The sequence below is a fragment of the Mesocricetus auratus genome, unplaced genomic scaffold, assembly GCF_017639785.1.
Source record: "Mesocricetus auratus isolate SY011 unplaced genomic scaffold, BCM_Maur_2.0 Super-Scaffold_100691, whole genome shotgun sequence".
Lineage (NCBI taxonomy): Eukaryota > Metazoa > Chordata > Mammalia > Rodentia > Cricetidae > Mesocricetus > Mesocricetus auratus.
Genome location: NW_024429267.1, coordinates 41,532,057 through 41,558,283, shown reverse-complemented (window position 1 = coordinate 41,558,283; position 26,227 = coordinate 41,532,057). Strand labels below are relative to the sequence as shown.

The 26,227-nt window shown below is 41.3% G+C and overlaps 1 protein-coding gene across 1 annotated transcript in view; it reads right to left on the bottom strand.

The window, feature by feature from the left end:
• Positions 1–21,085, bottom strand: part of Topbp1 (DNA topoisomerase II binding protein 1) — a 41,338-nt gene extending 20,253 nt beyond the window's left edge. The window contains exons 1-14 of the mRNA XM_040739760.1: positions 20,896–21,085; positions 20,075–20,165; positions 17,572–17,706; positions 16,356–16,499; positions 15,375–15,556; positions 13,960–14,156; positions 11,723–11,905; positions 9,331–9,497; positions 8,905–9,068; positions 8,514–8,761; positions 6,904–7,262; positions 5,652–5,824; positions 3,210–3,421; positions 776–1,062 (exon numbers count right to left, since the gene is read on the bottom strand). Of these exons, the coding sequence (XP_040595694.1) occupies positions 776–1,062; positions 3,210–3,421; positions 5,652–5,824; positions 6,904–7,262; positions 8,514–8,761; positions 8,905–9,068; positions 9,331–9,497; positions 11,723–11,905; positions 13,960–14,156; positions 15,375–15,556; positions 16,356–16,499; positions 17,572–17,706; positions 20,075–20,158 (2,535 nt within the window). The 5' untranslated portion in view covers positions 20,159–20,165; positions 20,896–21,085. The remainder of the gene's footprint in view (positions 1–775; positions 1,063–3,209; positions 3,422–5,651; positions 5,825–6,903; positions 7,263–8,513; positions 8,762–8,904; positions 9,069–9,330; positions 9,498–11,722; positions 11,906–13,959; positions 14,157–15,374; positions 15,557–16,355; positions 16,500–17,571; positions 17,707–20,074; positions 20,166–20,895) is intronic.
• Positions 21,086–26,227: the final 5,142 nt, after the last annotated feature.

Genomic DNA, 26,227 nt, shown 5'->3' with positions numbered 1-26,227 from the left:
TATATAGGCTTTAAGGGAGGGAAGGTCAAGAACCAGACATGGAGAGCTCAATGTTCCTTCCCCCAAACAGCCAACAGAGACGGAATTCAACCAGAAGTGCACTGGAGTTTGCTAAAACCTTTACAGACAGGTGTTCCAGAGCACCGCAAAGTCCTCAGTATTCAAATCCAAGAAATAATGCACTCATGCCCACTCTAAGAAATCTACTAAAAAATGATCCTACCAAAGATATGGGAGGCTTCAAAAATGACAGTGAACATTTCAAACACACAAAGCAGAGTCAAGACTGTGAAACCCATCAATATATGGTAACTGAAAACGAAATTCAAGACTAGTCCCCAGCAAGGGTAATGAAAATCAAGACTATTCACCAGAAAGGGTATATCCATGAACATAAGAAAGATTGCTTTATAGAGAAAGCCAGAAAGATTTAAAACCAACAATAAAAGATTAAGAAGGGGATTAAAGACATGTAACAGGTTTGCTATTTTAAAGCTTACAAAACCATTTCATTGTATATTTTATTTCAAAGTAATGCTCAGAGTTAAATGATCTACCTAGAGCTGTGTTCATGTAGCAATCTGGGACTTGAACCCAGAGCCCTAACTTCATATTGTATGTAGCCACAGCTATTATCTCAGTTCTGAGCACCTATTGACCAACATCTCTAGAAGACTTACTATTACAAACAGATGGTGATATCAGCACAATGTGGGGCTCTACCTTTATAAACTGTGAGACCATTAGCATTAGTCCCATTTCCTTCAAGCCTTACCGTCACATCAAAAGATGGTTTGAAAAGTTTGTCCTTGGACAGAAACTTCGATGGTGTATCCAGGTGTAAGGAGGGTTCCCTTTTAAGTGGCTGCCCTACTGTTGAAGAGACGGACTCCTGCTTACAGTGCTGTGATATGACAGCATGGAAAGCTTTACTCTGAAAGCGGTTCATGTCCAAAGGAGTAACAGCCACTTTTCTGTGCATGTCCAGATGTGTGTCAGGATGTGCTGGAGAGTCTGAATTTGGACTCACTCCATTTGGTAACTTAGTTTCTAATACCTGTTCTGCAGATTGAAAATGAAAAGAAACAAATAAGCCATTAATATCAGCTTTTTCTTTCAAATGAAGCAAAGTGACATTTGTATATTTTGTTAGGTTCCACATATTGTCCTAATATACTTTAAACAATAAAGTTACACTCCTACTTTCCAAGAAGCAAACCAGATGAACTTATTTTTTGACAGCTCTCTATACTCTTGCAGGTGTGCCTAACCTGTTACATTGCAACAAGACACTGTCATCTTCAAAGAGAACCCCACAATCACAGTTTAAAAAAAGGCAGGGCAGTGGTGGTGGTGCGCCCCTTTAATTCCAGCACTTGGGAGGCAGAGGCAGGCAGATCTGTGAGTCCAGGCCAGCCTGGTCACAACCAACCAACCAACCAACCAACCAACCAACCAACCAACCAACCAAAACAGTTATTTGTGTTGGGCTACACTTGAAGCCATCTTTGTAAGAATGCAGAGCACAGGCCACCAAAGGGTGGACACACCTGTTAAGTGACCCTTCTGCCTTAGCCTCATAAATGTTGGCCTTTAGATATACACTACAAACCCCTCCTTCCAGATGCTATATTAAAATATATGTTGAGGACTGAACAGATGGCTCAGTGGGTAAAGTGCTTACTTTGCAAAAAGCAAAGACCTGAGTTCAGGTCCCTAGCACCCACATGAAAGCTGAGAACAGTATTGGTGGTGGAGGCAGGCAGATCCCTGGAGCTCTAACCGGTGAGCTCCCAGTCCAGAGAGAGACCCTGTCTCTAAAACCAAGGTGGAGCATGATAAAGGAAGACACACGATGTTGACCTTTGATCACAGATATGCACATGTATACACCACATACACAAACAAAAATAAAACACACATAAATACATGTGTGTACATGAATTTACGTATTGCATTGGACACATACACAGTAATTGAAACAAATAAGTATAAACCCATTCACAAAAAGTTTATCGCCCAGTCAAGACACAGTAGTAAGAAAATTCCAATTACCGTGGCAATCAAACAGGTCTAGGTTAGTAGGTAAAAGTTCTGAGGTATTCCCAAGACGGTGCCTGGCCTCTGCAGTCTGCCCAGCTACACTACCACAGAGACGACTTGAGTCCTCCCACCTCTGCCTCCTACTTTTGCTCAACATTAAAACATATTTGGCTACTTCATGCCAGGCCCATTGCTAGACAATCAAAATAAAGAATTCACAAGACTTTACAGAGTTTATAGTTTGGAGGAGAAAGGAGAGCAAACCAGCTTCTCTAGGCAAGAAGAACCCTGAAAGGGAAAAGGAATGCAAAAATGACACAAGACTGTAACTACTGAGTCAAAGAAGGTATCCGTCCCAGAGGAATGGACATTCTAACTGAAGATAAAAGGAAGACAGCTGTACCGGCTGGTTGCGTGTGAACTAGACATGGGCTAGAGTCCCTGGGAAGTGGGAACCTCAGTTGAGAATATGCCTACCAGGCTGGCTCATGGAAAGCCTGAGGTACATTTTCTTGACTGATGACTAGTGTGGGAGGTCACTGTGGGTGGTGCCACCCCTGAGCAGGGAGGGGATCCCTGGTTGGTATAAGAAAACAGACTGAGCAAGCCATGAGAGTAAGCCAGTGGCACTCTTCCATGGTCTCTGCATCAGTTCCTGCATTCAGATTCCTGCCCCAACTTCCCTGGATGATAGATTACAAGTTGTAAAATGAAGTAAATGCTTTCCTCCCCAAGTTCCTTTTGGTCCTGACATCTTATTACAGCAACGGAAAAGTAACTAAGACAGTAGGCAAGTATTAAGTCATCTTGAGGGAACATGCAAAAGCCCAGATAAGCAGCAGGAGCACAGTAGTTACACATCATGCTAGCGTGAACCACAGTAGGTATCAACACTAGGTGGGATAGATGCTCACATCTTCCTTCAACACTGAACCCCTGAGTGTGCATTTCACTAGCTTTCACAGTGACAGCACATGATACAATGCATACTAAGCATCTGTGCTAAGAGCACACATCCATTTGGCCGTCACTCACACCCAACAAAGACTTATAGGACACACCATAAAAAGCAGAAATAAAGAAACTTTTCAAAGCAAGTCCTCAATATTCGTATTTCAGAAACCATCAAGTTGTAAAATACATAAAAAAAAAAAAAAGAGATCTACCTTGTTTAGGTGCACTGTCAACCAGAAAATGGCGTTCATCTGCTCTCCTTCCCATCCTAGCAGTTTCTAAGAGCCATGAAATAGTGACTGCCGGCAAACTCCACTTCTTTGCAGCTTCATATTTAGAACCAATCGGTTCTTTCACTATAAGATGTGTACTTGCAAGCATGCCTTTCTTTGCACTGGATTTGCGAACAAAGAATTCTTGAACACTAAAATTTCATGGAAAGGAAAGCAAAGGATCACTATAAATTAGCCTACAAATTAAGAACAAACTTTCTTTTACAATAGTGTGATTAGTTAACTTCAAGAAAACATACTCCAAGCTGTTGTGGCACATGCTTTTAATCTCAGAAGAAGGCAGAAGCAGAGGCAGGTAGATCTAGGTTCAATAGAAGCCAGCTAGGTCTACAGAGAAACCTTGTCTTGAAACCACCCCCAAAGAAATCATACACTGATTAAAGGTGATGGATTTTAAAGATGTTTTTATTATGCACACGTGTGCATGCACATATGTGTGCAAGTGCCCGAGTCCAGAAGAAGACATCAGATCACCTAGAACTAGAGTTATAGGAGTGTGTAAGCAATCCAACATAGGTGCTGAGAAGAGAACTTGGGTCCTCTCCAAGAGAGCAGCACAAACATTTAACCACCAAACCATCTCTTCAGTCCCAGTACTGCCTACCTTAAATTAAGTTTACCCTTTACAACTGCTTACTCTAGGATAAAAACATGCTGTCACGATTAAACTTTTTAAGACAGAAGAAAAACCTCCTTAATTACTAATTGCATCTATCTGTCCTTTCCTATCAAAATGAGGTATGAAACAATTTCAGGAACACAAGAATAGTATAGATACAGGATCTTTTTACTCACTTAACTTCCCAAATCATTTTCATACATAATCTGAATTATTATCTCACTTTTTATATATCTCAGCATTTTGCAGTCAAGGGGGAAAAGAAACTAAGGGACTGAGTCAAGAGTGAAGGCTTTAAGGGGATATGGGACAGAAACTGAGCCCAACATTTGAAATGGAAATGATCAGTCTTTTGAGATTCTGAACTGTCTAAATCTCTGGGCAGTCTTCTGGCCCACATTTAACATTAACACACTAATCCATGTGGTATGGTGATGGCTGCTGATTATCAACATGATGGGGTCTAGAATCACCACCCACAAACATCAAAGCATGTCCTTGAGAATGAGGGAGTTTCAGGGAGGTTAGGAGAGGATGAAAGGTCCGCCCTAAATGTGGATGGCAGTGCTCCAAGTCTCCTGTGCTTGTTGATTCTCTTCCTGTCGTTCCCCTAGCATAGTGGTTCCCAATCAGTGCGGTGCAACCGGGTTGACAAACCTCTACTCCAAAAATTACATTACAATTCACAATAGCAACATTACACTTATGAAGCAGCAACGAAATAATTTTATACTTTGGGGTTGGCACAACATGAGGAACTGTAGTAAAGGGTTGCAGCACTGGGAAGGTTGAGAACCACTGTCCTAGGGAGACATGGATGCTCAATATGGTACGCTGACATTTTACCTTCCATGGGCACACTCTTTACATACAGGACTCTTTCCTTGTTTATTATCTTTTGACTTGAAGTCAAACCCACCTGATAGTAAAACTACAACCTCCTTTATGTCTGTATTTTCTTCTATCTTTGGCCATCATTTCCTCCCAGAATGTTCTGACTATGTTGTCTGAAAGCATTATGCTCTTGTTTTTAATCTAAAAATATTTCCCATTAAAAATGAAGTTGGTTAATTGGTATGTAGTGATATACCTGATTTCTACTCAATTGCTACTATGTAATGACCAATTAGGGAGGCTGAGCTACTGAAGGATTTTGCAGGTAACTTTTAAATTCCTTTATTTCCAAAGTGTTCCTTGAATTCCTTGCAAAGTGCTCCAGTTGCATTTCTAGTTGAAAACAGGAGAAGCATTGGATGCATATTAAAAAGAAGAAGGTGCAGAAAGGAGGAGGAGGAAGAAAAGGAGGAGGAGGAGGAGGAGGAGGTAGGAGGAAATATAGCAACATTGAAAGGCACAATACTAAGACAAGCACAATTCAGTTATCATCATTCCCTTTCATGGTAATGAGGCCAAGGGGGAAAAATGTCTAGTCTTTTTTCATTTGCCATATATTCATCTAGTAGTATACATACCTCTGCTGAACTGAGCCATCACAAACACAATACTTACCTATCAATTACACATACAAACAAAACCCTGGCCAAATATAATTCAACACTTCCCAGTAAGTCAACAATCAAATAAATAAACAGATAGATAAATCATCATCATCATCATCATCATCATAATCATGTGGTTAGGGGTGCCATAGGAGAGCCCTTGCTTAGCATGCACAAAGCCCTCAGTTAATGCCTAACACTGTGTGTGTGTCCCGCTTTAGATATACTGAAAATATTACATACCTTGCTCCAAGATGATTTGCTAAGAATACTAAGGAATCTCTCTCTGCTCCAACACACTGACTGAAGGAAATAACACAGTCCTTTAAAGGAGTCATTCCTGACATTACCGACACTGGTGTGAAGAGGGGATTGGACTTGGGATCAACTAGTGTCTGGTAATCTATACATGTAACCTTTGAAAAACAAAAGCAATAAAACTATTGTAAGAAATAAGTAGCTAAAACAGGCTCAAGTTACAATCCTACCAATTTTTGTTTAAAAAAAAAGTAATTACACATTAACAGACTTGAGCATATTCATTCTCAGTACATCCCAAATGAGACTCAAAGAAATATGCACACATCAATTCTTTATATTTGCATATTAAATCAGAAAGCTGGATTACTATAGCAATTGGAAGTCACTTTAAATTTCACTTATATCAATATTGTAGTTTAACATTTTCTCTTCAGTCTTGAGACATTAAAAAGTCCATGTTGGGGCTGGAGAGATAGTTCTGAGGTTAAAAGCACATGCTGTTCTTCCAGAGGTCCCGAGTTCAATTCCCAGAACCACACATTAGCTCACAACCATGTTTATGAGATCTGGTGCCCTTTTCTGGGCAGAATACCACACACATAAAAATAAAAAATAAATAAATAAAAAGTACATGTTGTTCACTGGCTGTTAGGAAGGATAAACAGTGTGACCTTCTGATAATAAGCACTGCTGACACAGCCGTATGACAGCAACTTCTGCATCAGTGTTAGGACTAAGAAGTTCAGATTTTTAAATTAAAAGACATTTTATTTTTAATGTGTGCATGGACGTGTGAAAGTGTGTGTCTGCACATGTGAGTAAAGTGCCTATGGAGGTCAGAAGGAACTGTCAGATCACCAGAGCTGGAGTTACAAGATGAGGACCAAGAAGCTGAAGATCTTTAAACTTTTAAAAATTGTGATTATTATGTGTGCATGCAAACACACACATGACAAAGTACATACAGGTGCATGTGAAAGGACACGCATATGAAAGGACACACACGTGAGAAGGAGGGAGAGGTAGAAGAGTGTGGGCATAGAAGTCAAAGGACTTCTCTCCTTCCACCATGGGACCTGGGGACTCAAACTCAGGTTGCCAAGCTTCCACAGCAAGTGCTTTTACCCTCTGGGCCATCCTGCTAGGTGAACTGAATTGCTTCAAAAGTAAACATTAAGACCTCAGCAGTCAAAAATTCTTCCATATTGGATTTCGACTGTCAAATGTTTCTTACCAGCCATGTATTTGTAACAACTTCTCCCACAGTTGCCTCTACTTCACACCCGAGCAATGGAACTACAGCAAAGTCAGCAACAATTCTGCTGGGAAGGGACACAATCTTTCCAGCATGTTCTCTTATGATGTTTACAATATTACATTCATTTTCAATACTAAACCCCAACACAAGGAAGCTCTTTCGACTAAATAAGCCTTCCTCAGGATCTGCAGAGCCATCAAGGAGGCAATGGCTGACTGAAGACGGGTCTTCCTCTTGCACAGAAATGTGAGTAGACTCATCACAGGGCTCAACTTGAGTAGAATCACTGCAAGGCCCAGCTTCAAGCTCTATAGATTCAGACGGCTTAGCTTCCACTGGAAAAGAAAAAGGCAGATTCTCTATTTGACAATGACTAGATTGAAGAGTTTGTTTCCACAAGGTGATAAAGCACAGCTTTGATCCCAACACTGGGGAAACAGAAGCAGATGGATCTCTGTGAGTTCCAGGGCAAATTGGTTTATAAAGCAGTTTCCAAACCAACCAAAGCTGCACAGCAATTTCCCAGCAAAGACATTAATGTAACATAGAGTCTGGTAATTTTAGTACTTATAAAACCTAGGCTTAAATATATACACAGTAAAAGGAGGGTCTGTATTCATCCAATCTTCAGGGTTACAAATATTACAAATAATGCCATCTTCAATTGAAAACACAACTGTCATATTTGTCCTAAATACGAAACTAGAGCAGAAACCCAATTTTTGCCTGATGTACTAATAAACATGTCCTTTTGGCTTTGCTTTTTTACTAATTGGCTTGTTTATTTATTTTGAGACAGGGTCTCTCTTTTTAGTTCTGGCTGTCGTGGAGTTTGCTACACAGACCAGGCTGACCTTAAGATCCTCCTGCCTATGCCTCCTGAATGCTGGAAGTAAAGGTGAGCACCACTGAATAAAATTAGGAAAATAATAAAAAGCTTTGTTTTCCACAATTAAGCAATTATGATTCTGTAAGAACTGAAAACTGTGTAAGTCACAGGGGTAACAGAGAACTACAGAGTATATATACTTTATACATCTTGAGCTACATACAGTCAGCACTAGTGGAACAAGGCCTGTAACATCAACTGTCTCAGTCTTCTGAGCAGTTGATGTTACACACCTACGTGCCTATGGAGGAAGTGTGATCATGTGCACACGTGCATACACGCCAAGTTTATAAACAAACCAAGCACAGAACTACAGAGAGAGAGAGAGAGAGAGAGAGAGAGAGAGAGAGAGAGAGAGAGAGAGAGAGAGCGCACGAGCACTGATTAAATGATTTGGAGCCTGATGGCCTTGCTTGGTTAGGAAAAGTTACAAATCTAAAACTTTTGGAAATAAAAAATTCATAGAAGCTAGGTGGTGCTGGCATACACCTTTAGTCCCAGAACTTGGGAGGCAGAAGTGGGTGGATCTCTGAGTTCAAAGCTAGCCTGGTCTACAGAGTTCCAGGACAGCCAGGCCTCCACAGAGGATCCCTATCTTGAAAAACCAAAAAACTAAAATAGTTCACAGAAAACTTGGCAGTTATCATGCATGTTTACATTGCTTGCTAACTATAAATGCTAATCAACTATTCCTTACCTACTGTGGAGTCATCATTTACATACTGAGAGAGTAGATCCTCATCAGCTTGCTGGAGTTTCTCATTAGGAGTAAAATCTTTCTTAGAAGATATGCTGCTCTTTTCCAAGACAGTTGTCTGGTTTTCAGGCTGATCTGAAACTGGAATTCCAGCTGGTTGGTAGTTAGTGTGGATATATGGCTCTTCAGGGAGCATATATCCTTTACTAAAACACTCCAGCAACCACTTTGCTCCCACTACATGAGGCCTACAAAAAGAGCACACATAAGCTCCAGTGTAAGTGAGGAAGATCATTATCCCTCTTGCATGCATTCCCACAGATGCACAGACATGCAAATGTAACCCAGATCATTCCAGTACAAAGTGGTCTGAATTAAAGATTGACAGGACCTGTGGGATGATTTGTTCCAAAACTGCTTCAGGTCATCCTCATAATCGCCCACAATTACATGAGTTACATCTTCATTAAGTTGATTAAATCGAACCCCACCGCCACTGTTAATAAGTCTTCTCAGCTTATCTAGTTTTCTGCCACTAAAACCACAAAGATATATCTGCAAACAAAGAAAAAAATTGGCTTTGGATTAACACATTCAACAGAAACAAATTTAAAAGAAATCTATGTCCTCTATGTGTAAATAAGACACTTTACATACATCTTGAGATATGTAAAGAATGAAATACATTCAAACTGGCAGCTAGCAAACTCCTGGGATCTACTTGTCATGTCTGAGCCTCACTGTAGCCCAAGCTGGCCCTAAACTCAAGGCTGAAGACTTAATAATTTTCTGAATTTGTAACATAACAAAGACATACCCGACAGCCATCTAGCAAATCTTCGGGTGCTTGAAACACACTGATGTCCAGATTTTCTAGGTTTTCAAGTGTACATTCAAGTTTGCTAGTAGTTGAGCTGAACATTGTTTCATTTATACAGCTGCCATTTATGTTGGATATATGGCTGACATCTGCGAGAGTGCGACCTACATATATAAAAAGAAATTCATCAGGTAAACAAGTCATTACATGCTTCCTTACAAATTAAAGTGAAATATTCTTAATGTTTATTTAAAGGGGCTTATACCTCATAAAAATGCAGTTGCAGCCAAGCTTATATTTGGAAAAAAAAATTGGCAATTTTGTGAAAAAGGCACTTCTAAAATAAAGAGATTAATATCGACTGAATATGCAACCTTAGCTGACACATCAAAAAGACCTTCACAAAGGGGGATGTCCTTTCACTTTTGAGGGTTTTTGTTTTTTTTGTTTTTGTTTTTGTTTTTCGAGACAGGGTTTCTCTGTCTTGTTTTGGAGGCTGTCCTGGAACTCACTCTATAGACCAGGCTGGCCTCGAACTCACAGAGATGCGCCTGCCTCTGCCTCCCAAGTGCTGGGATTAAAGGCGTGCGCCACCAACGCCCGGCTCACTTTTGAGTTTTAAAGTGTTGTATCTAGTGTTATTGTGTGTATGGCTGTCACAGAACTCCTATGGAGGTTCAAAAACAAGGCTGGGCAATTGGTTCTCTCCTTCCTTCTACCTTTTCGTGAATTCTTAGGATTGAAGATGCCCAGTTTACACATCAAAACACTTAACCTGTTATACCATGAAATGTTTGGTTTTGTTTCATTTTTGGGACAGACTCAATGATCTACAACAGTGGTTCTCAACCTAGAACTCATAGCAATCCTCCTGCTTAAGCCTTCCAAGTCCAAGGAATACAGGAATGCTACCATGCTAAACCAAAACAAAAAACAATACTGAATATTTATGTAATGATAATATGTGCTGGTCATGGTGACATTTGTCTTTAATACCAGCACTTAGAAGGCAGTGCCAGACAGATCTCTGAATTCCAGGCTTGCCTGGTCTACAGAGTACCAGGACAGCCAGGACTACAGAGAGAAAGTCTGTCTTAACTTAAAAAAACAAAAACAAACAAACAAACAAAAAAACAAACAAAACCTATATTAGTATATGAATGAGCAAAGTAATAATCCCCTGGGCTATTGGCTTAGGGGTAAAGCACTTGCTGCATGAAACCCTGATGACGTAAGTTCAGTCCCCAGAACACACATAAAGGTACAGAGTACCAACTTTACAGTTGTTTTTGATTTGTTTGTTTTGTTTCCCCCCAAACAGGGTTTGTCTGTATAACAGTCCTGGCTGTCCTGAACTCACAAAGATTTGCCTGTTTCTGCCTCTACAATGCTGAGATTAAGGGCATGCACCACCACTGCCTGTCCACAGATATTCTTTATTCTCCACTTATTGTGGCAGGGATGCACATATACCTAATATCACACACACAATAATAACACATAGAATCTTTCAAAAAACTATTTTTTTTTGCCAAGTGTGGTGGCTCATGCCTTTAATCCCAGCACTGGGAAGAAGACACCGGCGAATCTCAAGTTCAAGGCCAGCCTGGTCTACAGAGCTACTTCTAGGACAGCCAAGGTTACACAGAGAAACCCTGCCTCAAAAACAAACAAACAAACAAAAAAAACCAAAAAAGGTAAATAAAAAAATTATCCCAACACTCAATAGGCAGAGGTAGGCAGATCTCTGAGATCTAGGCCAGTCCGGTATACAAGAGGGAATTCTAGGACAGCCAGGACTATACAGAGAAACCATGTCTTAAAAAAAAAAAAAAAAAAAAAATCATCAACCAACCAGCCATCCAACCAAAAAAACAAAAAATCTCTTCTTAAGGCTATATACCAGTGTGGTTTTGCTTTTTTTTTTTCAACACAAGGTTTCCCTGTTTAACAATTCTTGCTGACCTGGAACTTGCTTTATAGACCATGTCGGCCTCAAACTCTGCCTGCCTTCCTCCTGAGTGCTGGAACTAAAGGCATGCTCTACCACTGCCCAGCTTCATTAGTGTTCTTAATTCCTCTCTTATGTGAATTAGGTTTAGAAGAAAGCAATTCCTCATTCTAAAAGGAATACAAGAGAATTTCAGGACAGCTTTCTATACAACCAGGCTATTTTGTTATTTAGTTCTAACCAGAGGCATGGGGAAAAAAGCAGAAAGTCTCTACTACATTTCAGTGGTCTTGTTAGCAAACCTCCTCCTTCACATTTTCCTTGGAGTTTAGGACTGAGACCCCAGGCGTAATTACACTCAGAAGACAAAAGCTTTCTCACTAAGCTACATTCCCAGTCCAACACATCAGTTATCATGTGGGCAAATAAGAGACTTACTTTCAGCTGCTGCATTGCTGTGAGCAGTGGGAGTTGAAGTATCAGGCACCGTCTTTATTTCTGCTCTGGCTTCAGCCTTGTATATAGATTCATCCTGACAAAAGCCTTTCTCAATACTGTCATGAAACCACTGCAGGGTCACACAGTGCACATTCCATCTCTTGGCACATTCATATTTTTGTCCTGTTGTGTTCATTACGAGAGAAATACAGAAATGTTTAGATTATATCTTAGTTCATAGTAAATTATTTTTTAAAACTCTGCTGAAACAAAAGTAATGATTAAAAATTACCAGTAATTACTTTTACCTTAAAAATGTATTCATTTGCCAGGAGGTAGTGGCGCATGACTTTAATCCCAGCACTCAGAGGTAGAAGCAGGAGGATCTGAGTCTGAAGCCAGCCTGGTCTACAGAGCAAATTCCAGGACAGCCAGGCTACACAGAGAAACCCTGTCTCAAAAACAAACAAACAAAAATCTATAATCTGTCTGTGTATTTGTTTTTTAATCTGTCTGGGTGTTTTGTCTGCATGTGCATGCAAGTCTATGCATTACTTGCATGCCAGGTGCCCAAGAGGTTAGAAAAGGGCACTGAATCCCCCGGGACTGGAATTACAGTCAGTTGGGAGTCACATGAATGCTGGCAATCAGACCAGGGTCCTCTGAAAAACCAGCCAGTGCTCTTAACTACTGAGCAATCTTTCCAGCCAATCCCTTTCAGAGATAGGGCCTCACTAATTTAGGCTTGGCTGGTCTGAAATGCACTGGAGTAGATCAGGTTGGGCTCAAATTCACAGAGATGCGCCTGTTTCTGCCTCCCAAGTGATGTGATTGAAAATGTATACTACCATATTCCACATTATAAGAATACATAATATAATTACAGACACTATAAATGTATGTATGCAATATAATAAATACTATCTTTGACTAGACTATACAAGTGCCAAAGTAAGGGACAAGGAGATTTGAATTTTTTTTTCCAGTAAAGAACTTTAACAACATATCACAGAAAAATTGAAGTCAATATGTAATGCCAAAGGACATGCTGGCATTGTTTTTGTTTCTACTTTGTGTGTGTGTGTGTGTGTGTTTTTTTTTTTTTTTTTTTGAGATCGAGACCATGCAGCCCAGGCCAGCCTTAAACTCTTGATCTTCCTGCCTCCACCCCTATGACACCCAGCTCTACTTTGGCATTCCAGGTCAATGGAGCAAGGCCTGGTGGTATAAGTCTACATCCCAGCTACTTAGGACTGTAAGACAGGAAGATCACAAATCTAAGGGTGACATGGTAAACTCAGAAGTTAACAGGGATAAACGACTAGGGATATAGCTCAATGGAAAGAGCTCTTGCTTAGCATAAACAAGGCCCTAGGCTCAATCTCTGTACCTCAAGAAACAGTCAAGAGATAATTCAGACTGATAAAAGCCACAGCTACCATCCATAATTGGTACAGCCATAATTGCTGTACCAATCTCCTGACCAAATGACAATTACCAAGTAACTAACTCTTAACTGCTACTTCTTATCAAGGCAGCTTAGAAATACAAATACAATAGAGTTCATTCAAGCCCAGCAACTCTTCTCATTCATTTGTACAGATTTCAGCAGTAGTAGTAAAGTTCTTGAAATATCAAAAGCAACAGTAATTTTAAAGACTTCTCATCTGTGATTCTTTTTATACTTTTACTTACCTCATCATCTGCACAGTGTTACCTTGAAGTTAGAAATTCTAGTTCATAGACAAGTTGGGATTGTGGCACAGCGGTAGAGCACTTGCCTGACATGCACAAGGCCCTGGGTTCCACCCTTACACAGCCCCACCCCTACCCCAATCCTAATTTACTAAATCAAACCAATTCTTCCCCTAAGTACTTAATCAAGCCTCAAAAATGAGTCACAAGAAAGAACTACCACTTAGCTATACACATTAGTTTCCTTGTTATTCAGTATTTGGTTAATTGTGGAGAGTTGTTTTTCAGTTAAGGTCGAACAGTAAAGTGATGAAACATCACTAAAATCTTTTGATATTTTATACTTATTCCATGTCCCAAAAAAACACAAGAACGGTTGCTTAATTTTTCTAGACTGTGACCCAAAGTGTCTTTTTTCAAGAATTTAGGGGGTTAAAAAAAAAGTAAACTAGGGCAACCTGTCAGAAGCACAAGGTGGTCTACAGAGATTTAAAGTGTTACAACAGGAATTCCACACTTGACTGCTTCTAAAGCAGTTTTACCTTTTGGTTCTTGGACAATGAGGTGTGTACATTCATTCATCTTCAGCTGCCCCATGTACTGGCCTCCATGCTCAGCTGTGAGTTGCTGAACTGTCTTTCTGTGTATACCATTTAAGCCAGTCACACAGATAATGCAACCAAGAAAAACAGGACACTTAAAGTCTTCCATGTTTATGTCAGTGTATCTGGTTATTTTGCTGGAGAAAATAAATGGCAAAAAGGAAAAATTAAACATAATAGTCAGATAGTTTTAAACATCATTCCTTCCTTGTTTGTTCATTTTTTATTTTTAGGATTTATAAACATTTTTGAGAAAGGAAAATCGACATTGAAGATTATATTAACTACTCATCTAGCTCAGTTCCAGTTTCTAATAAAAGTTTCTTAAGTCCTTGCTAATAAATAGGGAGCACTTGGTAGAATTATAAGACTGAATCTCTACTTAAAAACCTAGTGTTCATTGAATGCCTGCTGTAAAATAGACTTAAATTGTTCCATTTTTCTTTTTTTGGGGGGGAGAGGGACGTTTGAGACAGGGTTTCTCTGTGTATCCTTGGTTCTCCTAGAACTTGCTTTGTAGACCAGGCTGGCCTTGAGCTCACGGAGATCTGCCTACCTCTGCCTCACAAGTGCTGGGATTAAAGGCCTGCGCCACCACCACCTGGCTCTTCCCAACAATTATCACAGTTATTTTGTTGTCACAATAGATAGATTTGCTAATTTCATCAGGCTAGGAAACACATTGAGTATATGATGAATGGTGTTGAAAAATTACAGAAAAATGCCACAGAATGCTAATATTATTCTGATACCTAGACTTATAACTATAAACTAATTTTTAGGGGAAATATAATCATACCTCCAAAATCCATAAAGGAAACTCCTGTCCTGTTCTGATCGCTACATATATCTAATGTCCAAGTCAGTGCATAAAACAGGTTCACTTTACACTGAGTGATCACATCTCAGATAATAGCTTACACATATGTATATTCAATCTTATCTCTACTTCCCTCCACCCCATGGGAGGGAACAGGGCTGCCAAAACAATTCACTTAGCCTCCATCTTAACATTGGAGTGCAGTATTGCATAGTGCAGCACAAAAGTCAAACTGACTTTCTCATTATTTTAGATGCATTTGCTGCAGAAAACAATTTCATTATAAAACATTTGCCCTCTAGCTAGTGCTGAATCTACAGCTCATCTTCCCTGACAGTGGCATCCTGTGGCAGTAAGCACTTACAGACTCTGCTCTTCTGCTGTCACTACAGAATTAAACAAAGACCCCATTTTTGTCTCAGTAATAAACCAAAAGATAATATCATAAAGCTTCCCCTTGAAAACCCAAGAGCATGCCAAATTAACAAAATGTTATCATTTTCTCCAATATACAATGCATACAAACATGTCTTACTTCTCTTGTGACTTCTCCCAAAGTGTTTTTATCCAAGAGGGAAGCAAAATAGGTTTCTTCAGATTAGCAGCAACTAGGTATTTTTTGCTCCCAACTTCTCCTGCAATAAGGTGAGTGACTGATACATTCAGGTCTCTATATACTTGTCCACCCATCATTTGTACATATTTATGAACTTCTTCCTATAGACCCAAAAGAAAATACATTAATGAGAAAGAAAACAATAGTTCTTCTATTTTAAAAAAATCTCATAATTTTTTAAAATTTGTATATATGAAATGTGTTGCCTGCATGTGTCTGTGTACTATGGTGCAAGTCTGGGGCTCTTGGAGGTCAGAAGAGGGAATCAGATCCCCTGGAACTGAAGTTACAGATGATTGTAGGCTACCCAGGTCCTCTGGAAAAGCAGCCTCTCCAGCCCTCCAAAAGTATCTTTTACTGTTGCTGGCATAAATATACAAATGTTTTTACCAGTAAAAAACTGATTTAAAAAATCAACCATACTGAATGTAAAACAAACAGTAAATTTTATTAAATCAAAACAAAACACTTCATTTAACCAGTTTTTCTATAAAATATATCCCACTTTCCCCAGGGAAGGGCACAGCAACTGGTTATCTAATAGCGAATGGTCAATTCTAAATATATGCATGTAAGTAACACTTAGGATTACATATGCATGCATACATACATACATACATACATACATACATACATACATACACACACACCCCAACAACAATGAAAAATGGAGGTCATCAATTTGAAAGAGAGGAAGGAGTGGTATATGGGAGAATTTGGAAGAGAGGAAATGAGTAAATAATGTAATTATAATCTCAAAAAAAATTTTAAAAAGAAAATACCATTGGGAGCCATGCACTGAAGTCTGAAAGTTGTAAGAAGCATGTATGTGGTCTTTAAGCTATATCCCACCCAGGGACAATCAGGTGTGGAGACAGCACTGCTCCTTTCAGTACTTACCCTTTTGTCTTTATCCAGGCTTGTACACGATATAGTTACATCAGACATAATCATATTGTAAACTGGATGCTCAGCTCTTGGGACACACTGCTGGTGGCGCATACAAAACGTGACTACTTGAGGACCAACAATTCTGCAGCCAAGCTATAAAAAGTTAGGGAAAAGATGACCAACATCACAAAATTAAATTTGGAACATTTACCAGTTACTCACAGAAACTGAGACAGACTACTACAGAAAGCCACCAACTGTTAGAAAAAAAAGATCATCACATAATTTCTCTGGCACACTGAGCATTAAATTAACACATACTCAAAACCACAAGAGCCCTTCATTCGTAACTGTTGTCAAGTTTTTCTTTCTCTCTCTTTTTTTTTTTTTGGCTGTCTCAGAACTCGATCTGTTGACCAGATTGTTCTTGAACTCATAGAGATCCAACTGCCATGCCTCTGCCTCTTTAGTGCTAAGATTAGAGGTATACACCAGCACTGCTTAAAAATTCAGTCTAAAACTTAGCCTATTTTTTTTCTTAGTTATATTTTAGGGCTGGAGAGATGGCCCAGCAGTTAAAAGCACTGGCTGCTTTTCAAGAGGACCTGGGTTCTATTCCCAGCACCCACACTGTGGCTCACAACCACCTGTAACTCCAGTTCCAGGGGAATCTAATGCCCTCTTCTGATTTCCAAGGGCATGCAGGTAAAAACCCTTAAATGTAGTGTGTTCGTAGGTATATGCACATTTTGCACAGGTACAGTTGGAGGTCAGAGGTATTGGATTCCCCCGGACCTGGCATTACAAGTAGTTGTGAGCCACCTAACATGGATGCTTGGAATCAAATCTTCAGGTACTTTGAAGAGCAGTATGTGCTCTTAGCCACCAGGCCATCTCTCCAGCCCCAAGAAATATGCTATGATCTTAATGCATTAATAACATAACGCTGTAACAACTAAGAAACATTCAAGTATGCTTTTCATACCAACTACCAGCCAGTAACTGTTTTCTAGAAGTCTAAGAACCCCAAGCCCAAAGAATTGCAATGTACTCATAGTACTCATGATCACTAGAGAATTCATGAAGCAATGAGATCAGATGATTTCCAGTAAGCATACACACACACACACACACACACACACACACACACACACACCCACCAAATAAAAAAAGAGAAAGGAAGAAGCAAAACCTCTACCAAATAAGCATCTTAGAGACAGCAGACCTGTTTAAGGTGATCAAAAACAACACCACTGAATTGGTCACAGACATAAAGTGATCTGTCATTTTCCTTTATCTTCAATGCTTCCTCCTCTGTAATAATTTGAAGACAGTCTTCTGATTGTAATTTCTTTATTGACTGAAAGAGAAAACAAAGAATAATTAGTTTCCTACATTTAAGTCCTACTAACTCTCTCCCCTTTTAATTTAAATTAGAAACAAGCTTATTTTACATGTCAATCCCAATTCCCTCTTCCTCCCAAGTCCTACCAACTCTTAAGAATCCATTTCAAATTCAGCCTTTTCCTTATTACAGTATTATTTCTCAACTAAACCGCCACAGACACCTCTGGATTAGTCTCCTCTTTAATCTATTCTTCACAAATAAGTTAGTAATCCTTTTTAAGAAACCAACCAGGGGCTGGGAAGATGGCTCAGTGGGTAAAACACTTGCTGTGCAAGCATGAGTATCTGAGTTTGGATCTCTGGCACCCAAATAAAAAGCCTGGTGTGGAGGAATGTACTTGTAATCCCGACACTGGGAAGCAGAGACAAGATTCCAAATCAGTCAGTTCCACAGCAGTGAGGAACCCTGTCTCAAAAGATATGGTGGAATGAAACTAATACACCAGACAGGGCAGGCACTTAACACATGCACATATACACAAAAAATTCAATCATGCTACTCTCTGTTCAAAACTCTCTAACCTTCCACCACAGTCAGATTAAATTCTACATGTCTTAATAGTTTGGGTCTTTTACTTCTTTTTTTACATTAAGCCAGGAAACTACTCCAGCAACACTGGCTTCTTCCCATTAGTTCACACAGTGTTTTCTCTGGGTGGAGCAAACCAGAGATTCAACCCCGGTGCCTCTCTCTTTGGCTTCCTTTTTTGGTTGACAGATTTCCTTCACTGGTCCCAGGAAGCTGCCCCAGCTCTTAAGAGTGCTTAATGTGCTCTCTATGAGCATTAACCCTCTTAGCAAGAATCTTGCCCTTAACTTGCTTATTTGCAAGGCCAGCAGCATGATGAGAGATGCTGTAGACAGATTCCTCTAAATTTGCCATAGTAACATTTGTAGGGCACGCACAAAACCCAGATTCAATCCAATCAATGGCAAAGAAACACTTCCATGGTTTCTTTCTTTTTATTTAAAAACACACTCAAGTGTGTATGTCTACTACATGTGTGCAGATGTCCTCAAAAGCTAGACAGGAGCTTCGGATCCCTGGAGCTGTAGTTAAAAGTAATTGTGTGCTACTGACATGAGGGCTGCAACCTCAGCCTTATCTCCAGTCCCCTACTCCCTGTTTCTGAAAAACCCTGGAGAACATGTACCAAGTACCCATCCTCTCTCCCTTTGTGCTTGTCATGTTGGCAAAATGACTGCTCTAGCCAAAAGAAAGGTCTTGGAATCAGACCCAAATTTTCATTCTAATCAGTCTTCAAAACCATAAAACTTAAGCCTCATTTATGTCCCCAGACTCATCTTGTTCTACCTCCCTGGCTAATCCCAGTCAGCCCCATACCCTAGAGCTGGAGCAGACTAATGCCTTCACTTAGAAGTTCTGTTTGGCTGGGTGTTGGTGGCGCACGCCTTTAATCCCAGCACTCCGGAGGCAGAGGCAGGCGGATCTCTGTGAGTTTGAGGCCAGCCTGGTCTACAGAGCGAGTTCCAGGACAGCCTCCAAAACAACACAGAGAAACTCTGTCTCGAAAAACCAAAAAAGTTCTGTTTGGCCCTGCTTCAGGGAATACTCTTCGTTTGGGTTTTCATCTGAAGTAATTCTTCACTTTAATCAGGTCTACTTAAAAGATTCCTTTTGTGATCATGGCTTGTTTTGCAGCACTGGGGACCAAAACCAAGGTTTTATGCACACTATACAAACACTATACCACTAAGCAACACTCCCATGTTGTCTAAAACGCTCTCCTACTTTCGAAAATGCACTTCCTCTAGCCCTTGAATTGGTTTTATGAAGGAAAAGAACATCGATATTTTTAAAATATGCCTATTTTTATTTTTTCTCTGTAAGAATATGTTTTTATCCTGTTAGATAGCTCAGCAGTCACCTCAGCTGCTTGCCATTCAGCCTGAGGACCTGAGTGAGTTCAACCCTCAGGACCTCATGGTAGAAGGAAAACCAACTCCTTCAAGTTGTCCTCTGACCTCCACACATGCACTGTGGTATGCAGGTACACACATGGACATGGGGACACACACGGACACACACACACACACACACATACCACACACACCAGAAAGAGAGAGAACTGCAGGTCAACATTCAATGGTCAAAACAGATTTCAATCCCCTCACAATACATAGGGGTATACTTACATTAGCTAAAAATTAAGTAACAATATCTCTGTATTAAGCACATGCTATAGCAAAACTCCATTAAAATATCTACTTCTAAGATATAAAATTCAACAAATGAAAAACATTTAAAACATGAAAAATGAGCTCATAGCATCAAATTAGACATATCCAATTATTCTTACCTCAAGAGCTTTAGAAAAACATTCTGAATTGTCTGAAGACCTTAAAAACTTCACAAAAAACGGTTCTTGGTCATTTCTGGACATTGCTGAACTGTAAGAATAAGGCAGTCAATAAGAATAAAAATAAATTAGGTAGGGAATTAAATGTTCAAACCAAATCAATATTTTATTTTAAATTTTCTTTCTTTTTTGAGACATGGTTTCTGTGTGGCTCTGGAGGTTCTGGAATTCACTTGTAGACAGGATAGCCTCAAACGCAGAGATCTGCCTGACTCTGCCTCCCTAGTGATGGGACTAAAGGGGTGCACCACTACCGCCCGGCCTGCAAATCAAGTATTATGTAGGAAAAGTGCCTAAGAAATAGACATCTGGCTTTGCCCAAGAATTCATTCAAGCATTTGTTTGCAAAAGACCCCAGAATGTGGGCAAAGTAGAGGGGGGAGGGGAAGAGGCAACACGAATTCTTGCAAATCTGAGAACAAAATTAACGTCCATGATTGAATACAATTACGGCCCTTAGTGTGGCCCCAATAGACATTCACTTGCACCGGGCTTCAAGACGACCGAGAAGGCGGCTGCGGCTGCTGGTACCCACGGCCCACCCGCAAGATTTGCTCCTGAGTCAACTGACTTTAAACGCAAGCAGCCACTGTGGAAGGTCATGCACGCTCGCCCGAAAGGCCCAGGGAAAGGGCGAGCCCGTGGAACGTCCAGGCCGCGGCTTCCCGGGTGTCTGAGGCCCACCCGCCGGTTACTAGGGCCGCGAAGGCCACAAGAGACTCCGGGGCCCTGCCGGCCGGGAGGAGGGGGCGCTCGCTCACCTCGGTGGAGCCTGAGCGCCCACGGGCACCAAGTCGGGGGGCGCGCGGCCAGCAGGACGGCGGCTGGAGTCGGGCGCCAGCCCGGCGCGCAGCCCCGGCCCCCGGCGGCGCCCCCAGTCCCAAGCTAACGCTGCAGAACCCGGAAGCGCCAAGGCCGGGAACCGACTTTCGCGCCAACCCGGCGGACGCAATGCCTCTTCCTGCGGAAGTAACGTCATCAGAGTCGGCGGTGGGAAGTGGAGCGCTGGGAAGGGGCGGTTCCGTGCGCCCTCTCTCTCGGGAGAGACTGAAGGTTCCTAAGCTTTGTTTGCTGCGGTCTGGGCCGGGCGGGAACCTTCGGTTCTGGGCGAGGAGGAGCTGCAGGCTGACAGACCAATCAGCAGAAGTCGAGAAAGTGCAAAAATAAGGCCCCGGCTGGGGCACGGGGTCCCGCGGCAAATGCTTCCCAGCACGGGCGGTGCACAAGAAAACACTCGTGAAGCTAATTAGCGGCTTCTCCGCTTTTGAAGTGTTCAAGGCCAAGGGAAGTGAAGTGATATGTACGTTATCACGTAGCTTGTAGGTGGGAGAATCTGATTAGGTCTTTCTGACTCTCCTGATTGGGTGGGTTTCTCTCCTCCATGAGAATACAGTCACTACTTACCATGGCCAAAAATTGTAACGGAAAGAAGACAGGGTGATGAAAGACACGCTAATTTATTGCTCGGGCTGTTTGATTTCATGTTCTGACTTTTTTATTTGTATATACTAGATACCCTCTATTATGTGTGTAGCTGACAAAGATTTTCTCCCATTCTGTATGCTTCATTCAGTTAACTTTTGCTGTACAGGGCCTTTTAAGAAACTTCAAGTGGGTTGGAGAGATGGCTCAGAGGTGAAGAGCACTGACTGCTCTTCCAGAGGTCCTGAGTTCAATTCTCAGCAACCACATTGTGGTTCACATCCATCTATAATGAAATCTGGCACCTTCTAACTTGCAGGTAGACATAATGAGTAAGTAAATATATAAATAAATAAATCTTTTAAAAAAAACTTCAAGTCCTATTTCATTTGTCTAAGTCCTTGCCTATTTTTGTTTCACAGTTTCAGGTCTGATGTTAAGTTCTTTGATCCATTTTGAGTTGATTTTTGTGCAGGATGAGAGACACAGATCTCGTGTCATTCTTCTACATACGAATATCCGGTTTGCCCGGCATCATTTATTAAAGAAGACATGTTTTCTCTGATTGATAATTTTGGCATCTTGTTAAAAAGAATCTTTACTTAGCCAAACTGCAGTCTTGAATACTGGTTGTTCTAGGCATACCTGTGTGCTTCGTTGTAAAATCCAGTTAGAGCCTTCCACTATTGAAGCTAAAGGCTCTTCTCATTTGCCACCATCCCCAGGAGATGTCTGACCACTCTGCATTAAGAATCCTCTTAGGTTCTAACTGTAACCCCCTTCTTATGTTACCTCTTAAAAATCGAGGAGTTACTGATAAAATGCTAGTTATTAGCCACACCCAACTCTCTTTAAGTACACAATATTCAGGGTTGAGCACAAACTGGCCCTCAGTACACAATCCCATCCCTGTGGCTGCTGATTATTGTAGTGACCCTAGTGTCATTAAATTGTTTCATTAACAAAGATGAATGACAATTAGTAGCATAGGCTCAGAGGTAAATACCTGTTAGAGAGGGAGAGGGAAATACTTCTTTAAAGTATTAGACTTGAGGGGCTAAGGATGTAGCTTAGTTGTGCTTGCCTAGCATATACAAATCCCTAGGTTCCATCTCCAGCACCATAATAAAACTGGGTATGTCCTACCTAAGCAGGAAGTATCCTGGGACACATGAGAACTTGCTTCCAGTTATTAGAGCGAAAAAAGCCACAGTTCATAGTTAACGCACTTCTGCCCAGAAGCTGCCATCCTATCTATCTATAGGGTAATGGATAGTCCAACAAAGACTGAGGAAAGTCCGAGCAGAAACTGAAGCAGATGCCAAGAACAACCAGGTTTACTGGCTTATTCAGCCTGCTTTCTTAGACCATCTAGGAAGGACCACTTGCCCCGGGGTGGCACCACCCACAGTGGGCTGGACCCTCCCATATTAATTATTAATCAAGAAATGCCCAGCCGGGCGGTGGTGGCACACGCCTTTAATCCCAGCACTCGGGAGGCAGAGGCAGGCGGATCTCTGTGAGTTCGAGGCCAGGCTGGTCCGACGGCCTCCAAAACAATACAGAGAAACCCTGTCTCATAAAACCAAAAAAAAAAAAAAAGAAAGAAAAAAGAAAATGCCCGTTAGACCTGTCTACAGGCAATTTTCAGTTGAGATTTCTCTTACCAGATAACTCTAGCTTGTGTTAAGTTGACCAAAAAACAAAACAACAACTAAAAACAAAAAAGAACAGCCAAGCAGGACACTTGTCTCAAAAAATAAGAGTCAGGAATAGACTAAGTTGACTTTTGGCCTCCATCCATGCATGTACTTTTGTTTTGTTTTGTTTTTGTTTTTCGAGACTTGGTTTCTCTGTGGGTTTCTCTGTGTAGCTTTGGAGCAAGTCCTGGAACTTGCTCTGTAGACCAGATTGGCTTCAAACTCACAGAGATCCACCTGGCTCTGCCTCCCGAGTGCTGGGATTAAAGGCGTGTGCCACCACCACTGCCCGACTCAGGCATGCACTTTTGAGTGCACATACACAACAGCAATTTAAAAATAGAAAGCTCAAAGAGTTTGTCTATTTTACTTATAGGGTTTTATTTTTAAACCGCCAGTGATCTAAGTGACTATGTATAAATGCAAGTGAAGTTGGCAAACAGCCTCTATTGATGCAGAGCTAACTTTGGGTGGCCTGGCATCTATTTAAACTGATAGCTTCGGCTAGCTGGGAAGTAGAGCACAGCATACTGATATGTTAACCCCAGGGAGGAGGATGTGACGTAGAATGCCAGCAGCAGGTGTGGCTGCTCCTGGCTATATGTAAGTGGGTATTATAAGAAGACACACTAAAAGAATGGCTTCTTTACAATAGCTAAATAAATTAGATTTTAAAGTCTAAAAATGTAGGGTGTTCCATGTTAGAAAAGCTAATTGCATCTAGGTCCTAAAAAGAGAAACCTGAGAGGTTTGAATAATGACCATTACAGCCTATATCTATAGGAAAGATATGGCTGAAGAGTCCAGGCCTCTTTTCTGGGCCGAGAAAACACCATCAAGTGAGGTATATCCCCATCCCAAAAAACATGGCTTTAGTCTTCATTATTTTTTAGATTCTGTTGAAAGACCTCGGCATCAAAGTGCCAGGCACTGAACCGAACCCTCTGCCCAAGAACCAGGGCCAGACCACTGGCTGCAAATGCAAGAGGTGATTTATTTAGTACACAGGCTACTGCAACTCGGGTGCAGAGCATACCGGGCTTGTAAGGAGCACAGTATTTATAGAGTTTTAATGGTTACATAAGTATTAGCATAGCAACAGGCATTTCATTGGCTCATCTTGGGGGCAGGGGTAAGTTTCCTGGTATTACCTCATGAAAGACCCCAGCACGCTTCAGCAATTATTATCCGGGTCCCATGACTACTATGGTGATCATAGACACAACTGAGAACAGGGGTAGTTGCCAAGGACTAGGTGTCCTGGTATTGCCACATAAAAGACCCTGGCACGCTTCAGCAATTATTATCCGGGTCCCATGACTGCTCTGGTGACCACAGATCCTGTTTGACATCCTGCCAGCTGGGCGAGGCACCTGGTCTGGGTTTTTTTCATTAGGCAACAGCCTGGCCTTGCTTTTCTTTTCCTAGGGGGTCCTGGGTAGGGGTCTTTCACTGTCAGAGACCATGGAGAATACCCTTAATGTTCTACCCTTACCAGTACTGCTATAATCATCATCATTTTCTTTTTCTTCTCCTTCTTTCTCCTCCTCCCTCCTCTGCCTCCTTCTCCTCTTCTTTGCTTTGATTTTTTTTTTGATGATACAGTCTCACTCCATAGCCAGGCTAGGTTGGAACTCACTATGTTGCTAAGGCTAGCCTTGAACCCCTGTTTCTCCTGTCTCTGCCTAGTAAGTGCTTAGACACAGTAATGAACCATCATGACTGATCCATGCTTACTTCCTGTATTTCTTTTCTCTTACCTATGACAAAACACCAGAAACAAGGCAACTTACAAAAGGGATTTATTTGGGCTTATGGTTCCAGAGGATTAGCATCCATAATGTTGGGAATAGCATGGCAGTTGGCAGCTGGCAGCTGAGAACTCACATCTTGAACTATAAACACAAGACAGCAAACTGCAAGTAGGTGAGTCATTTTATTCTCAAAATCCAACCCCCAGTGACATACTTCGTCCAAACATCACTGCATTGACCTGGACCAGCAGGTCATTCTTCAGTGACAGGGTCTTAAGTGGAAGGTGGGCATTAGATGAGAAGATAAGACAGAAAATCTGGGGTCTGGAGTTCTCACACAAGCTATGTTTTACACCAAGCAAGCTTATTAAAAAGTACAGCATCTTATATGCTGTTTCCAGGGAAGAAATGGAACGAAATCAGCAGATACTGTCATACAAAGGAACGAAGTCAACAGGAAGCTAATTAAACAGTGTTGCACAAGGGTAACACAGGGTATCTCAAGAACATTGCAGACTGAGTACACCGTGTCCTTGGACTGACAACCATAGCCATTTACTGTGGGAAGAACTGTGCTCAGTAACTGAAGCCACAGATTCCCTCATGACCCTAGCCCCAGGCCATTACTGAGTCTACCAAGCATGTTTTCTGGATCTGCCAAGCAGGTACATCAGGGCCTTAAGGAAAACTTCAGTCAATCTGGCCCTCAACAGTGCACCACTTAACCCTCCCCCAACAGCAAGTTTTAGGGTTTCCATTGCTATGATAAAACACCATGACCAAAGGCAACTTGGAGAAGAAAAGGTTTATTTAATCATACAGCTTACAAGCCCATTATTCAGGGAAGTCAGGCCCAGAATTCAAGACAGGAACCTGGAGGCAGACATTGATGCAGAGGCCATGGAGAGGTGCTGCTTCTTGACTTACTTGCTCAGCCTGTTTTCTTACAGCATCCAGGACCTCCAGGCCACAGTGAGCTGTGCCCTCCCATAATGTCGTCCAGAACATGGACTGCAAGAGAATCTAGTGATAGCATTTTCTCCACTGAAGTTCCCCTTTCCCAAAGGACTTTGATTTGTCTCAGCAAGACATAAAGCTGGTCAGCACAACCACCAACCGGGGACCAATTGTTCATATGCCTAAGACCGTGGGAGGGGTTTCTCATTCAGACCACCCCCGGCTTCTCACACACCTCCAGAATTTCCACCAGCCAGCAA